General features: G+C 31.3%; 1 protein-coding gene across 1 annotated transcript; it reads right to left on the bottom strand.

Annotated features, from left to right (window-relative positions):
- Window positions 1-5,656: 5,656 nt before the first annotated feature.
- Window positions 5,657-15,023, bottom strand: LOC114717742 (uncharacterized). Its single transcript, XM_028902939.1, has 6 exons — window positions 15,019-15,023; window positions 14,358-14,908; window positions 13,884-14,047; window positions 13,325-13,655; window positions 13,133-13,216; window positions 5,657-5,666 (listed from the first exon to the last, which is right to left on the bottom strand). The coding sequence occupies exons 1-4, from the start codon at window positions 15,021-15,023 to the stop codon at window positions 13,524-13,526; spliced, it is 852 nt and encodes a 283-aa protein (XP_028758772.1). The 3' UTR covers window positions 5,657-5,666; window positions 13,133-13,216; window positions 13,325-13,523.
- Window positions 15,024-15,580: the final 557 nt, after the last annotated feature.

Here is a 15,580-nt window from a genome sequence, read left to right as displayed (position 1 = left end):
ATGTTTGGCTCAATGAGAGGAAGGGAAGGGGAGGGATTTTAATGGAGGGAAGGGGAGGGGAGGGGAGGGGAGTGGAAGGATTTTAATATTATCTTGTTTGGATTTATAAAAAAAAAAAAGAGAGGAGAGGGAAAAATATTTTAATATGGACATTTTGCTCTTATTTTATTTAAGGCGTAGGCATAATGGTCACAACATGACAAAATATAGACATAATGGTTACAACATGACAAAATATAGACATAATGATCATAATATGACAAAATATTACCTTTTCCCTCCAAATCCTTCCAATTTTGGAGGGGAGGCTGAAGAGGGGAGGGGAGGGGAAATTTTAAAAATTTTTCCCTCCCCTCCTAAAATTTGTGTGTTGCCAAATAAGAGAAAATGATTAAAATCCCTTCCCTTCTCTTCTCCCCCTCCCAAATCCCTTGTACCAAACACATCCTAATTGTTTTGGTTTTGCCTAGAGCCGGGAATCAGGGCCGGCCCTTAAGGGCTGGCGGGCTTAAAAGGGCCGGCCCTCCAGGATTGAAATTTTAAAAATACCTCAATTTGCGAGGCCCGGCTCTTAAGCTACAGGGCTAGGGCCGGCCAACGGGCTTTTGGCCCGTTTAAGAAAAAATACTATTTTTTTATATTTATTATATTTTTTTATAAAAATATAAAATAAACTAATGAAATTATTAATAAAAGACATAAATATGAATAAAATTAAGTCACAAATATAAATATTATCATATATAAATATTCATCAACATCTAAAAACATCTAAAACATTCATTAACAAGAAAACATCTAAAAGTTTTATTTATAATGTAATTGTGCAATAAATAACACTATTATTAATCTTTTGAAACTTCATCATCACTATAATTAATTATTTTTCTTCATAAGTATGCTTTTCTTTCGTAACAAAAATATCAAGTTTTTATTCTTTATAAGAATTTTATTTTTAAATTTTACAATCTAACTATTATTTTACTTAATGTGAGAAACATTGTTCTTGAAACTTATAAATTTCTAATTCAAATTATAGAATCACAAGTTATATAAGTATAAAAATATTCTATTATCAATATATATATAGTTTAAAATATCAACGCATATAATATAATCAAATCATTATTAAATCCAAATTAACCCATTTTTTAAAAATTTAATTAGATAAATTATTGTCTAAAACTAATTTAATTTTAAAATGATAATAATACTAAATATTTGAAATATTATTAACAGTGTAAAAATTAATAACATTAATATTATATAAAAAAAATTTTAAAATAAAAAAATTATAAAATGGCTTAAAAGGACCGGCCCGCGACCCTCCAGGGCCGGCCCTTTTAAGCCCTCGGCCCTCCAGGGCTTATTTCTCATTTTAAGAGAAAAATATCAAGCCCAACCCTCATAATTTCAGGACCTAAAAGGACCGGCCTAACGGGCTCGGCCTGTTTTCCCGGTTCTAGTTTTGCCACAGTGGGGAGTCATGTATGGTGGAGCCACATTTTGGAATCCTATGCACTGGCTTGGGATTTTTTCGCCAGGGAGCGCTGATTCGTGACTTTTCAAGATACTTATTTGTCTGTTTCCTAAAAGCATTTGAAAAATCGGCAAAGTTGTCGGCAAAAAGAGCAAAAAGAATATGAGATTTTCTCCGCTACTGTGCAAAAAATTAAAATATACTCCTACACGTTATGATCAAGAGGACTTTCTAAACTATTGTTTTAAATTAATATATGGGTATATATATAATTTAGGAAATATATATATATATATATATATATGCAAGTGTTTTTAGTTTTATTTTGTTTTTAATTGGGTCCTTGAAATTTTTTCTTTTTATTGGTCCTCTTTTTTTTTTTTGAGAAAATCCTAATAAAATAATTATTGAATTTGCAAAATCTCAAATAATCACTTGAACTTGAGAAATTCCAACTTAACCGTTAATAATGACTAAATTGATATTTTGAAATGTTGAAAAATTTAAATTATTACCCTTCAACTTTTATTTTTTGTAAGGGCTCAGTCTACCCTCACCAGCTGGCCAGCCACCGGTCACCAAAACTCCGGAGGCCGACAACTATTTTTTTATAAATTTTTATGACTCCAGTAACACGGTTGACAAGTTCTTTAACATTATCAACAAGTTTGATAATGATATTAACAATTTTCATAACGATAGTGATTGGCTAATAAATAGAAAAATTTTGATATACACCGAACTAATATTAAAAACATCAACCGTGATATGAAAAAAATATTAATTTAGCATAATCGCATCGGTTGATGTAGTACCTAATTTAGCATTCCCGGATAGAGAACATTCAAAAAGTATTTTAAGTTTGCAGAACATATTTGATTTCCTGGGAGGTCCAAAAGTAATGCAAATTTCAAATTTGGAGTCTCATTAACATTCTCCGTCTTCCCTTTTTCATCATCTCCATTAATTTCAAACACTTGCTCTCGCTTATTATCACGAAACTTAATTAGTTAGCTTGCAACCTTGTCCTGAATTTTCCTTACCTCAATGGCCCAACACACGAACACAGACTTCTTCATCAAGAAACTGCTCTGTTCTTTAAATTCAAACTTCTTCTTTACCACTTTTGCCGTTAGAGAGTATGCTTCATACAGTCATTTCTCAACTTTCTCTACATCTTTGGCTCGATCTTCAGAAACTTGTACTTGTGATTGCAAGTTCTCTTTTTCTGTTTAAACCTCTTTAACGTAATTGTTGAAACCAAAAGGATAATGAGCTTCGAGTATTGTTTCATCTACTAGCCTGTTCAGTATATAGTAGTTGCAACAGACACTGAAAGCACGTTTAATATAACCAAAACAATGTTTCAAAGTGCTGTGACATATATAAGAGCAATATATAGTTGAAATGTAATTTGAAATAAAAATAATCAGTTGCACATTATGCTACAGGTAATGAAAACTTAAAAAGTTAAAATCAATGAGGTACGTATGATAAGGCATTTAATTTCAAAATATTCCCATAAGAAGAATATGGCAAGTTACATACCTATATATACGGCACACACGTGCTTGCTTTTCCCTTAATTTGAAGAGCGTATTTACTACTACCTTCCGTTCTTAATATACAAGTTTATTTGACTTTTATTTCGATCCTAAATATAAAACCTCAACCCATTTTGTCTCTTACATTTATATATTTTTTTCTGAGGTAGTCCTTATAATAATAATGGTTCTAACCAATACACTTGATTAACAAGAATATTTTAGAAAATATACAACACCTATTTATTACAAATAACTAAGTAATTATTCAAATTAGTCAACTAGCTCTTATATTAAGGATCCGAACTAGCATTTTACTTCACTTGAAACTCTCTCTCTCTCTCTGTCACACACACACACATTTTTTTAATGTTGCACTGTGTATTTTACTGTGCCTAGGCATCAGACAACATGTAAAATAACATTAAGGAAAACTAATACAGAAAAATAATAAAAATATTAATATACTTCAAAATAATTCCATGCTGGCATGCCATGGGTGCATGGAGACTATCTGAAGAAAAACAATTCTATGCTTGACCTTGATTTGAAGGATTCTGTTAATTCAATTTTCCAATTTGATTGTTCAGCTCTGCCTTCTGATTCAATTGATCTCTGTGAACTTCCCAAACTTTTGGATGATCAGGTTCCTTGTTTATCAAGTTCCACAATGGAGACAGCAACGCAATCTCAAGTGAGGATCTCATGGAGGAGAGGTTAAGGAGCCAGCTTTATGAGATGGATGACTTTAGACCTCTGGTGTTGAATGTAATGCATTTACAATAATATTATCTTGAATCTGATGATTGCAATGGAGGATGTTAGCGGGATAGTTGAAAAAATAAAAATAAAATATTCAACTTGCATTCGAATATTAGAGGGTTAGGTAAACAAAAAACTCAGATGATAATTAGTTGTTACGTTAAAGATCGGAGGAACAGAATATATTTCTTACGTGTTATACTTAAGGAGAACTTTCTAAACTATTTTTTTAATTAATGTATACATATAAAATTTAAGAAAAATATAAAAAAATAAAAATTGTTAAATCCGAATCTCTTAGACGTTATGGCTAAGAGGAACTTTCTATGTTTTAACGAGTTTTAACTACATTTGACATATAAATAACAACTCATTGTATTTTTTTTAATGAAAATTTTGCTAAAATTTATTACCCTCAATTTCCCTCTTAGTTCTTATTAAATTATTTTTAATCAGCATATCTATAAAATTTATTGCTCTCGAGTCTCAATATTCTCTTTATAATAACTTCATTTTCGAGGTCAATGCAATATGATGACTTGATCACATGGTTTGAGGTGATGCTTATTAAAATACTACCACATCGGCAAATAATTAAAATAAATTACAAATGAAAAATATAAATAAGAAATTAATTTATTTAATTTCACCTAAATTTTCAATTGTTTTAAAAAAGATAAAAAACTGAAAAGAAAAAGAAAAGAACAACGGATTTTTATCAATACCTCCCATCGTAATTAAGAGTGGGTTAACTGGATGTTCTATAAAAAGCTGTGAACACCATTGAAGATCAAGGATCATTTTTAAATGAATATACAGTAATGGGTGACAAAGTAACAAGGCAACAGCCAAGCCAGAAGCACGCATTCGCTACTAACCAGTGTTGAGCTTTAATTTCTTCTCCGAATCATGTAAGAAATTAAAATCTCAGTTTGTTGTCTTTACACACTATGAATTTTAATGCGGATGATATATAATATTCCTCTTATGTTTAATATAAGACTTATTTAACTAATTTGATTAAATTAAAAAAAATTAGATAAGTCAGTTAATTATAAAAAATATGACATATTTTTTCTAAATATTATAATCATCTTTCTTAATATTCTTCCTCCACGTCCTATTTGATTATGGTTGAGGGAGTATCAATAGGGATAATTTGGAGAAAAAAATGATAAATGTGATAAATATGTCTTATATTTAGGATCAAGTTCAACTTAGTAATTGGACTCTATATTAAAGATAAGAGGAGTACTGCTATGAAGCAAAGTGATTACCAAATTACTTTACTTTTTTTTTTTTTTACTATGTTGTCTTTTCATAATTTTCCTTAAAGGTCGCTGCTATTATCTTTTCTTAGTTTCTTTGTCTTCATTTTTACAGGAGTGGTGTTTCGTACCTTGTTCCTTCATTATCAATTCTTCACGGCCCACCCACCACTTCCCCTTGTCCGCCATTATCTTGATCCATATCTTCTTTTAATTTGTTTTTTCTTGGCCCCTTTTGGTAATGCTTTGAAACCACTACGAGTAATCTTTTTCCAACATCAACAGTATATACGTACATTTTTTATCCCTTGTAGGCCCAAATTTTTTTTTTTTTTTAAAAAAGAGACGGAATCAACAGTGTGTTATTTTAATGTATCGCCACCTGAAAGAATCTTCTCTTTATCAGTAGGGCCCTAGGATAAATGTAATTATAGTCATTACCAAATTGCATTTTTTTATTTATTTTCGCATGATTAGTCACTACTTCTGTTGCCTTAAATAATACTTTTCTAATCCTATTTATAAGTCACTTCTAGCATGTTTCACACGGACTAAAGAAAACCTTAAATTTTATTAACTTTCATTTAAAATTCAATAATTTTTCAATTTTATCTCTATTTAATATATATTATACTTCATATAAATAAATTTAACACAATAATAAATAAATGATAAAATTGTGTATCCATACAAAAAAATTTTGCTCGGTACCCTATGAACAGAACTAAATTTTTTTTTTCTCTGCCTACTTTATAAATAAGACAAGTGAAGTAGTTCTCTTGTTTCTTTAAATCTTTTGGTTTTCCTGCAATGGTAAGTCATGCGTGGAGGAGCCCACATTTTGGAATCCCTTGCCCTGGTTTGGGATTTCTTCGTTGGGGAGCGCTGATTTGGGTTTTGTGAATTTTCAAGATAATTATTCGTCCTTTTCTTAAGAACAGTTGCATAATGAGATGATAAGAACAAAATGAGTTTTTTTTTATAACAAAATTAGAATATAAGTTGCTGGCAAAAAAAGAAAATAGAGTGTAAATATATATATATATATATATATATATAAGTTTTTCTCCGCAACTGTGCAAAAATTGAAGTGTGTCTCTTACACGTCATGGTTAAGGGGAACTTTCTAAACTAATTTTGTTAATTAATATATAAATATAAAATTTAAGAAAGGTCTACAAAAAAACCTGAAAAATACTAAATTCCAAATCTCTTACGCATTATGATTAGGGAGAACTTTCTACGTTTTAATGAGTTTTATTTTAACTACATTTGACATACAAATAACTACAAATTAGATTTTTTAATGAAAATTTTCTTAAAATTTATTACTCTCAATGTCGCTGTTAGTTCTTATTAAATTATTTTAGTCAAAGTATCTATAAAACTTGTTGCTCTCGAGTCTAAATATTCTCTTTATGAATAGTGATAACTTCATTTTCGAGGTCCATGCAATATGATGATCTGATCACATGGTTTGACGTAGATGCTTATTATTAAAATACTACCACATCAGCATGAATACAGAATAATTAAAACAATTACAAAAAAAGAACAAAAAATGAGATGAAAAAATATAAATAAGAAATTAATCCATTTAATTTCATCTAAAATTTTCAATTGTTTAAAAAAATGAAAAGAAAGAAAAGAATAGGTGATCTTTATCAATATCTCTAATTGTAATAAAGAGAGGGTTAACTGAATGGTTCCATTATTCTATAAAAAGCTGTGATGACTATTTAAGCTCAAGCATAATTTCCATAGTATTGAGAACCGGATTGGATTGGAAAGTGGCTAACAGGAAAAAATGGTAGGTGGGTCAACTCGGAAGAAACTCGGTTAACCCAACTGGTTTGGTAAGTTACCCCGGTTGTATATGTGTTTTTTTTTAAAAAAATTGTGTTAATACTAAAAAATTATTAATTAGGGACTAAAAAATGGGAAAATTCCAGAAAAAGCCCTTGGAATATAGGAAATTTCAAATTGGGTCTTGGAATTTTGAAAATGACAGAAAGGGTCAATGACCTAATCTGTCAAGTGATTCCTTAAATCATTATAGTGAATACAAATGAGGGTAAAGTTGTCAATTCTTCTTGATTTTACAAATGACAGATTGGGTGATTGACCCTTTCTGTCATTTTCAAAATTCCAGAACCCAATCTAGAATTTCCTATATTCCAAGAGCTATTTTTGGAACTATGTATTTTACTGTACCCAAGTAACAGACAACATCTAAAATAAAATTATGGAAAATTAATACAGAAAAAAATATTAATACATTTCAAAGTAAGTAATTCCATGCTGGTATGCCATGGATGCATGGAGACTATCTGAAGAAAAACAATTCTAAGTTTGACCTTCATTTGAAGGATTCTGTTAATTCAAGTTTCCAATTTGATTGTTCAGCTCTGCCTTCTGATTCAATTTATCTCTGTGAACTTCCCAAATCTTTGGGTGATCAGGTTCCTTGTTTATCAAGTTCCACAATTGAGACAGCAACACAATTTCAAATGAGGATCTCATGGAGGAAAGGCTAAGGATCCAGCTTTATGAGGTGGATGGCTTGAGAACTCTGGGGTTGAATGTAATGCATTTGCAGTAATATTATCTTGAATCTGATCATTGAAAGGGAGGATGTTAGAGGGATAGTTGGGAAAAAAAAATATTCAACTTGCATTCAAATATTAGAGGGTTAGCTAAACAAAAAACTCAGATAATAATTAGTTCTTACATTAAGGATCGAAGGAGTAGAATATATCTCTTACACGTTATACTTAAGTAGAACTTTCTCAACTATTTTTTTAATTAATATATATATGTAAAATTTAAGAAAAATATATTAAAAAACTTAAAAATTACTAAATCCCAAATCTTTTAAGCGTTATGGCGAAAGGGAACTTTCCATGTTTTAATGAGTTTTAACTACATTTAACGTACAAATAACAAATCATCATATTTTGTTTAATGAAAATTTTGCTAAAATTTATTACTCTCAATGTCCCTCTTAGTTCTCATTAAATTATTTTCAGTCAACATGTCTATAAAATTTGTTGCTCTCGAGTCTCAATATTCTCTTTATATATATTAATAACTTCATTTTCGAGGTCCATGCAATATGATGCCTTGATCACATGGTTTGAGGTGATGCTTATTAAAATACTACCACATCCGCATGAATACAAAATAATTAAAATAAATTACAAATGAAAAAAATATAAATAAGAAATTAATTTATTTAATTTCATTTAAAATTTTCAATTGTTTTAGAAAATAAAAAAAAATGAAAACACTACAAAAAAATAGCTGATTAGCAATGGAATTTGCGATGGAAAATTCTGTCACAATTCCATCAGAAATTAGCGACGGAATTTGTTTCAATCGCAAATTCCGTTGCAAATTTTAAGAAAATAAATTACATGGTATATATATACTAGTAAGAGAATACTATTTATCATAATCTATTTAAATCATTTAATTTTTTATATAAAATAATTTATTAGATTTTATTATAGTAGTTATTTTTTGAATAACAAGATTTTTTGACTAATTGTAAATGATTTTCTTCAAATATATAAAACACATATACATAATATAATATAATGTAATATAATATATATATAATTAAATTGTATATCTTATCAATGTTAATTAAAAAACAAATTTAAAAAAATATTTGTAAAAAATTATTTATGATTTAAAATTCAAAATTAGTGTCGTTAGAAATTAAAATTATATTAAAAATATTTTTTAAAAAATAAAAAATTATAAAAAAATAGTAAAAAAAATATTTAAAAATTATTTTTCATTAAAATAGTTATGAATAAAATTATCATATAGTATATTTTTATTTTTTAATAATATATATGTATATATAATTGTTTGTGTAAAATAATATATATATTTAATTTTACATAATAGATCAAAAGATTCATTGCAGCTCAAATGGTAAAGCTGCACGTGCGCATGGAGGAGGTCTTGGGTTCAAGCCATGGAGAAGTCACTTTGAGGAGGGAATTATGTGGTGGTGACACGTGGTGCACACATACATGGCAGGCAAAGGTGAGGTGGTAGCGACACGTGGAGGTGGTCTCCAGTGATGACGTGGCAATTGGTAGAGGTGCCACGTGACATTTTATTTTATTTTTTAAAAAATCAGGTTAGCGACAGAAATTTCTGTCAAGAATTAGTGACGGATTAGCAATGGAAAAATTCCGTGGGTAATTAGCGACGGAAAGTCCGTCGCTAATTAGCAACGAAATTTCAATTCCGTTGCTAATCAATTAGCGACAAAAGAATTAGTGATGGAACAAATTCCGTCACTAATCCGTTTCCGTCGCTAAATAAAAATTCTGTCACTAAATTCTGTCACTAAAAGCATGTTTTTTTGTAGTGAAAGAAAAGAAAAGAATTTGTGATTTTTATCAATATCTCCAGTTGTAATTAAGAGTGGGTTAACTGAATGTTCTATGAAAAATTGTGAACACTATTGAAGATCAAGAATCACTTTTAAATGAATATACAGTAATGGGTGAGAGACAAAGTAACAAGGCGACAACAAAGCCAGAAACACATATTGCTACTAACCAGTGTTGAGCTTTAGTTTCTTCTCCGAATCATGCAAGAAAATCTCAGTATGTTGTCTTTACACACTATGAATTTTAACGCTATGAATTTTAACGAGTTTCAGATGATGATATATAATAATACTATAAAGCAAAGTGATTACCAAATTACATTTTTTCACTATGTTGTCTTTCCATAATTTTCCTTAAAATTCACTGCTATTATCTCTTCTTAATTTTTTTTTTCATATTCATTTTTACAAGAGTGGTGTTTCGAACATTATTTCTTCATTATCTCCATAATAAAAGGAAAAAGAGACAGAGCTTTTGAAAGTGATTTCCCATTCCTTCTGTCTGTTTAAACCTCTTTAACTATATAAAAGAAATATATAGTTGGAATGTACTTTGAAATAAAAATAATCAGTTCACATTATGCAACAGGTAATGAAAAACTTAACAAGTTAAAAAAATGGGGTACATATAAAAAGTCATTTAGTTTCAGAATATTCCCATAATATTTCCAGGTCTGCTATCTTGTTCAGGGACTGAGTCTATAAGCACTGATGGAACTGGTCTGGTTGCTTCAAGAGATGATTCAGATTTGAACATCAAGATTGAACTTTGTTGTCTTTTCATTCCTGTAAAAGCCAGGCTAAGATGCTAAAAGTTGGCCTTTAGGAGCTGACCCATGCTTGTACTCATCAAATTTGTGTTTGTTTTTTTCCACTGGAATTGTAGAGCTCTGCTGTTGAATGTAACGCATTTGAAAAAAGATTGTCTTGAATCTGATTATTCAAAGGGAGTATGTTAGAGGGGTAGTTGAAAAGATAAAAATAAAATATTCAACTTGCATTCGAATATCATTCGATGGTTATTAGCTAAACAAAGAAAATTTATATGATAATTTGTTATCAACAGGAAGTATGACAATTTTGAAATGGCATTCCAAACATAAGCATTTTAAATTTCTAATAGCATGATATATGATATAATCTTATTATATTGTAAAGATATAATTCCAATGGAATGCTGCAAGTCTGGTTGCCTGCCAATTTGGCAAAGCCCTCCTCCAGTTTCACCCAACTCCAATAGCCCAATATCAAAAATCTGTTGCCCACCAAATAAATCTCAATCAAAAGCCTAACATGAAGAGTACAAATATCAAAATGACCAAATGTTAATCTTGAATAAAATTAAAATTTCACCTGTGAGTGGAAAGAGATAAAGGAATGAACAAGAATTAAGAAGCCCCCGGAGGGGGAAAAAACAGAAAAACAGAGAGAATTACGAGTTCCAAGATTTGTTCACATCATACCTAAATCACAAAACAAAGGAAAGAAAAGACCAAAGACAAATTTGTGATTCACAACATGAATTCCCCTGCATGGTAACCTGATGAATACAGGCAAGTCTGATTGGAAAAAATGAGCAAAGCAGAGGTTGATGAGGATCCCCAGAGATTAATAGGAAAACCAAGTGATGAAGTAAACTTCCGTAAACTATACAAACAGAGAAGAGAGCAGTCTTTATCTCCAGTTCAACCAATAAAATCATTAAACACTACCCAATCCTCTTTCTAAAAAACATGAGCTAAAAGTCAAATCATGGTAGCACGCAATCAACAAAGATGTCTTTAAACTTTAAAAATTATCACTGTCTTCAAAAAAAATCACCATACCTTTTATTAGAAATTATAATATGATAGATTCTCCAACATTTTTCCTGTAGCAATTTCACAGAGCAGGTAGCAAGGGTGTCCGGCCATCTACTGGTGTCTTGACCTTCACGGAGATGAAAGGAAAACTCAAGCTTATGTGAAAGTTTATCCATTTTATTGATCGATTAGTATCTCACCGTATCCCCCAGAACCACATACACCTGAAATGCGTTTTAGTTCAAGCCTTCAAGGAGATAGCTCATTAAATGAGCTATCAACTAAACTACAGAACATAGATTCCACAAAAAATAAATAGTCCAACAATTGTATTAAAGTCTCTCAAACTTTATCTGGTCTTCCAAGGTAAGCAAAAGATGCATTAAGAGAGATTTCTGTTAGCAATGTTCTGGTCAAACTGGCTGCCGAAGACTGACCATTTATGATCAGCCTGAAACAATTGTTGCCGAGCATTTCTTTGATCGTCCACCATCCCAGACTTCTCTTTTCTCACAGTCTCAGATTCCTTCCTGAACTCTTCTGTTTCTGCAATATGTTTCCTCTTTTGCCCTTCAAGAGACAACAATTCAGCCTCACAATCTTTTCTCTGTTTCTCCAACATAGAGATCTGCTCCTTCAGCCTAGCTTCCTTCTCTTCAGCTTCATCCATAAACTTCTGGGTCTTAGACTTTTTGGAAACAAGAGCAATAGCAGCCTCCTTTCGTTGAGTTAGCTCCTCCTTAATCCTCTTATCTCTATCTTCAAGCTCAGCAAATTTATTGACAATGGCAAATGCTTGCTTGAAAGAAGAAAAAATGTTAGGAAAATCTTTATGCATAGATTTTATCACAGCCATAACTCCATGGGATAGAGCTCCATCTTCTAAGGAGAGGCGAGACAAGAAGTTGAGAGCTATTTGTAGGCGAAGACTATTGGCCTCAGAGGTTGCTATGTCCTTAAGAGGCATCTTCAAGGAGTCTTCCAAGTCAGCAAGGGCCTTTGCAACAAGTTCATCTTTAGGGGCAGCAACAGTAGGAACAGATGATACTGGTGATTTACGACCATAATCATCCTCCATAGATTGAAGCATGCTGATAAGATCATCATGATTCAAGTCTTGAGGATTTATCACAGGAATCACCTTCCCCTCTTTTTCAACATCTGACTTCCTTGGGTTGAACTCGATTTGACTCTGAGTCTAATAACAAAAAGTGGATTTGAAAAACAATACATGAGACTAAGCTTTAACACCAATATTTTCCTTTCCACTAAGATTAAAGCTGTATATACAAGTCTTTTTAACTCATTATCAAACCATGTATCATTTTAGAAGTAATATATATATATATATCAATCTTCTACTTGATCCTCATATCATTGCTAGCGATTCTTTAGCCACAAGATCATGAATCATGACTATATATAAGACTCAGATAGTTTTGTAAGTGCCAACAAAAGATATGACGTTTGGGCCAAGAAAAGTATTGGAAAGCTTACATGTGGAATTGTGTTTGTCGAAGAAGTAACTAAGGTTCCTCGCAGCAAGCTTGCTAATTTTGAATCAGTTGATGAGATAGTTATCTTAGCATTCTCAGAAGATAGGGAACCTTCAAAGCTTCCTTTAACATCCTGTAGAGAAATAAGTCATAACCTGTAAGTTTTACGTATTTAGTCTTTGAATTAGCTTGTAGAGAGTTGAATTTTATCCCCCTACATTTTCCTTTAATATTTTTTCCTTTTGAGTACTCTGACCTTCCAGATCTCTAACACTCTACATAGCTCAAAAAGAAGAAAAATGTGAGAATAAGTTGCACCATATATATGAATGACGCGTGCATTGCTTGGATTTCATGAGGAATTACTTTTTTCAAAATTTCAATTTTTGCAAGTGGTTGTTGTTGGTCCTTCAAATCTGATTGACTGGTTGATATTGTATTGACCAACTCCTTATATATAAAAATCATTGAATGTATAGTCAAAATCAAATAGGTTAGTCTTAACAAGGAACTTATTCGCAGATACTTTTACAATCTAGAGGCTTTTAGGACACTTACAGTTTTATCATCAGGTGTTTTAGAGAGAGAGATATCTACAGGATTACTTGTCGACGGCTTGTTAATCAATTGAGGAGGTAAAGATGAAGTCGGCATTGCTGTAGGTACCTCTAAACCAGGCATTATTTGATTGATACTCTGGGACAACATATCCGAAAAGACATAGTTAACGAATGTCACAAATGGAAGAAAGAGAATATTAGTGCAAGATGTAATATAGTAAGATAGTGAGGTTGACCTTGGTTGAGCTTTCCGGTTCTGAATGAGCCAATGAAGTAGATATCTGAACATTTTCTGATGTAGTACACTCTTCAGCTCCTCCTTCAACATTCTACACCACATTAAAAGATAGTCAATATTGACTGAACCAACTGCTTAACATGTCTCGCTTTCGTGCACTTCGATCTTCTGACTCTTTCTTGTTTTGTATGAGTGAATAAATGCATTCTATATCATATATTATACATGATGAAGTCTATCAAGCATGAGCACGACCAAATCCAATAGATATAATGGATTTGCTAGGCATTCAAGTAAGAGATGGAAGACATATGCATACCTGTGTCAAGTTTGGTGAAGAAACAGATGTCAATCCTTGCTCATTCCTCTGTTCTCCGATTTCTCGATAGTCAATTTGTTGGGTGATTTCTCTGTCAGAATCATTCGTGGATTTGATAATATCTCTCAACTGATCCCGTAATTTCTGATGCTCGAAAGAATATCCTATCATATCATCAATCCCAAAAAATTATTTAAAATAACAATTCTATGCAAATAAATTATATCTGTTTTTTAAAAAAATTATTTGAAGTATATAAAATATTGATGTTGATTATTATATTTAAAAATACAAAATACTTAATTTTAAACACTTGAAGAATGTGGCATGCAGAAAATATTATTAAACTACATCGATATATTAAGTTTAGAAAGATACCGAGGAGTAAGAATTCATCACACATTGTTATATATCTTGTCGACAAAAAATGGGCAACTAATATAAATGTGTATATATGTATATATATTGTAGTACCTTTGGGCAGTTTGTCAAGCATTTCTTGAGGAGTAACAGAGGAAGTAAGAGATAGTTTAGGGCATCGTTGCACAATAAGGTGCCTCAAAGTTTGCCAAGCAGGGGATGGATTGACCGAAGTGAGTGAGGGAAGGTTCCGAAGGACAACATATTCTAATTCCCACGCAGGAGTGGCAGCCTCGTATGTGTGTGTTGTGTCATGCTGTTCATCTCCAAATACTCGCTCAAGCGCAGATGTATCTTCTATGTACAATACCTTTATATTTGGAATCAGTCGGCATGCAAAGATCTTAGGAAATATGCATTTCAACTTATGGCAACGTTTGATGTAGATTGAAACAAGTCGTGGGAAGAGAGGTTTCGGAGAAGTCGACACATTTTGATAATCTTCTTCAATGATTTCCTCCAACTCATTACAGTCTGTAATGAAAAGTTGCCTCAATTGTGCGAGTTCTTTCAAGATGCATGAAGGGAATACTTCTTTCAAATTTCCACAATCGGATAGTTCTAACTGCCGAAGATGTTGGAGGAGTAAAGAATTTTTGGGACCCCTCCATATATGCCTCAATTTGGGTAGACCATACAAACGAAGGTTATCTAACCTCAAGTTTACTTGTTGTCTATTGATAGGAAGCTTTCCGACATCAAAAACAACTTCTACTTCATCATTATGTTGAATAAATAGGTCCTCTAAAGTTTCTAGTGCGGCCACGACCACCTTCAATAGGTCCTGTAGAAGTGAAAAAGAAATCACATTAAGCAATTAAAATTTGAAAATTATTGTGTCACCTAGTACAGACAATTAACAAATTATCATTGTGAAAAAACTAGATAAATGCACATGTTGTAATTATATAAAATAATATGGCCAGAGAAAGTTTCCTTCATGTACAATTGTGAATATATAGTATGATAATATATAGATTTAATATTTTTTATATTGATGATGATAGATTATATGAATAGTTTGATAATATTAGAAATAGAGAAATAGTACCTCAGAAGACCTTTGATTGTCCTCCTGTCTCAATTCATCATACACATCGCAATGATTGATAAACTTGATATTAAACCGCAGACAATTTCTCAACCTCAGATCTTCCAAAGAAGGCCACGTTGGATGATAATTTTTAGGACAAATACTAATGATATTTTGCATGTTTTCAAGTTCAAGATCCTCCAGAGCAGAAAACTCAATTATTTGAGGCCTATTCAGATTCAAG

Source organism: Neltuma alba, unplaced genomic scaffold (assembly GCF_004799145.2).
Source record: "Neltuma alba isolate B1F8T4 unplaced genomic scaffold, ASM479914v2 tig00011773_pilon, whole genome shotgun sequence".
Classification (NCBI taxonomy): domain Eukaryota; kingdom Viridiplantae; phylum Streptophyta; class Magnoliopsida; order Fabales; family Fabaceae; genus Neltuma; species Neltuma alba.
The sequence above is the reverse complement of the archived record's forward strand: the minus strand, read 5'-3'. Positions and strand labels throughout refer to the sequence as shown.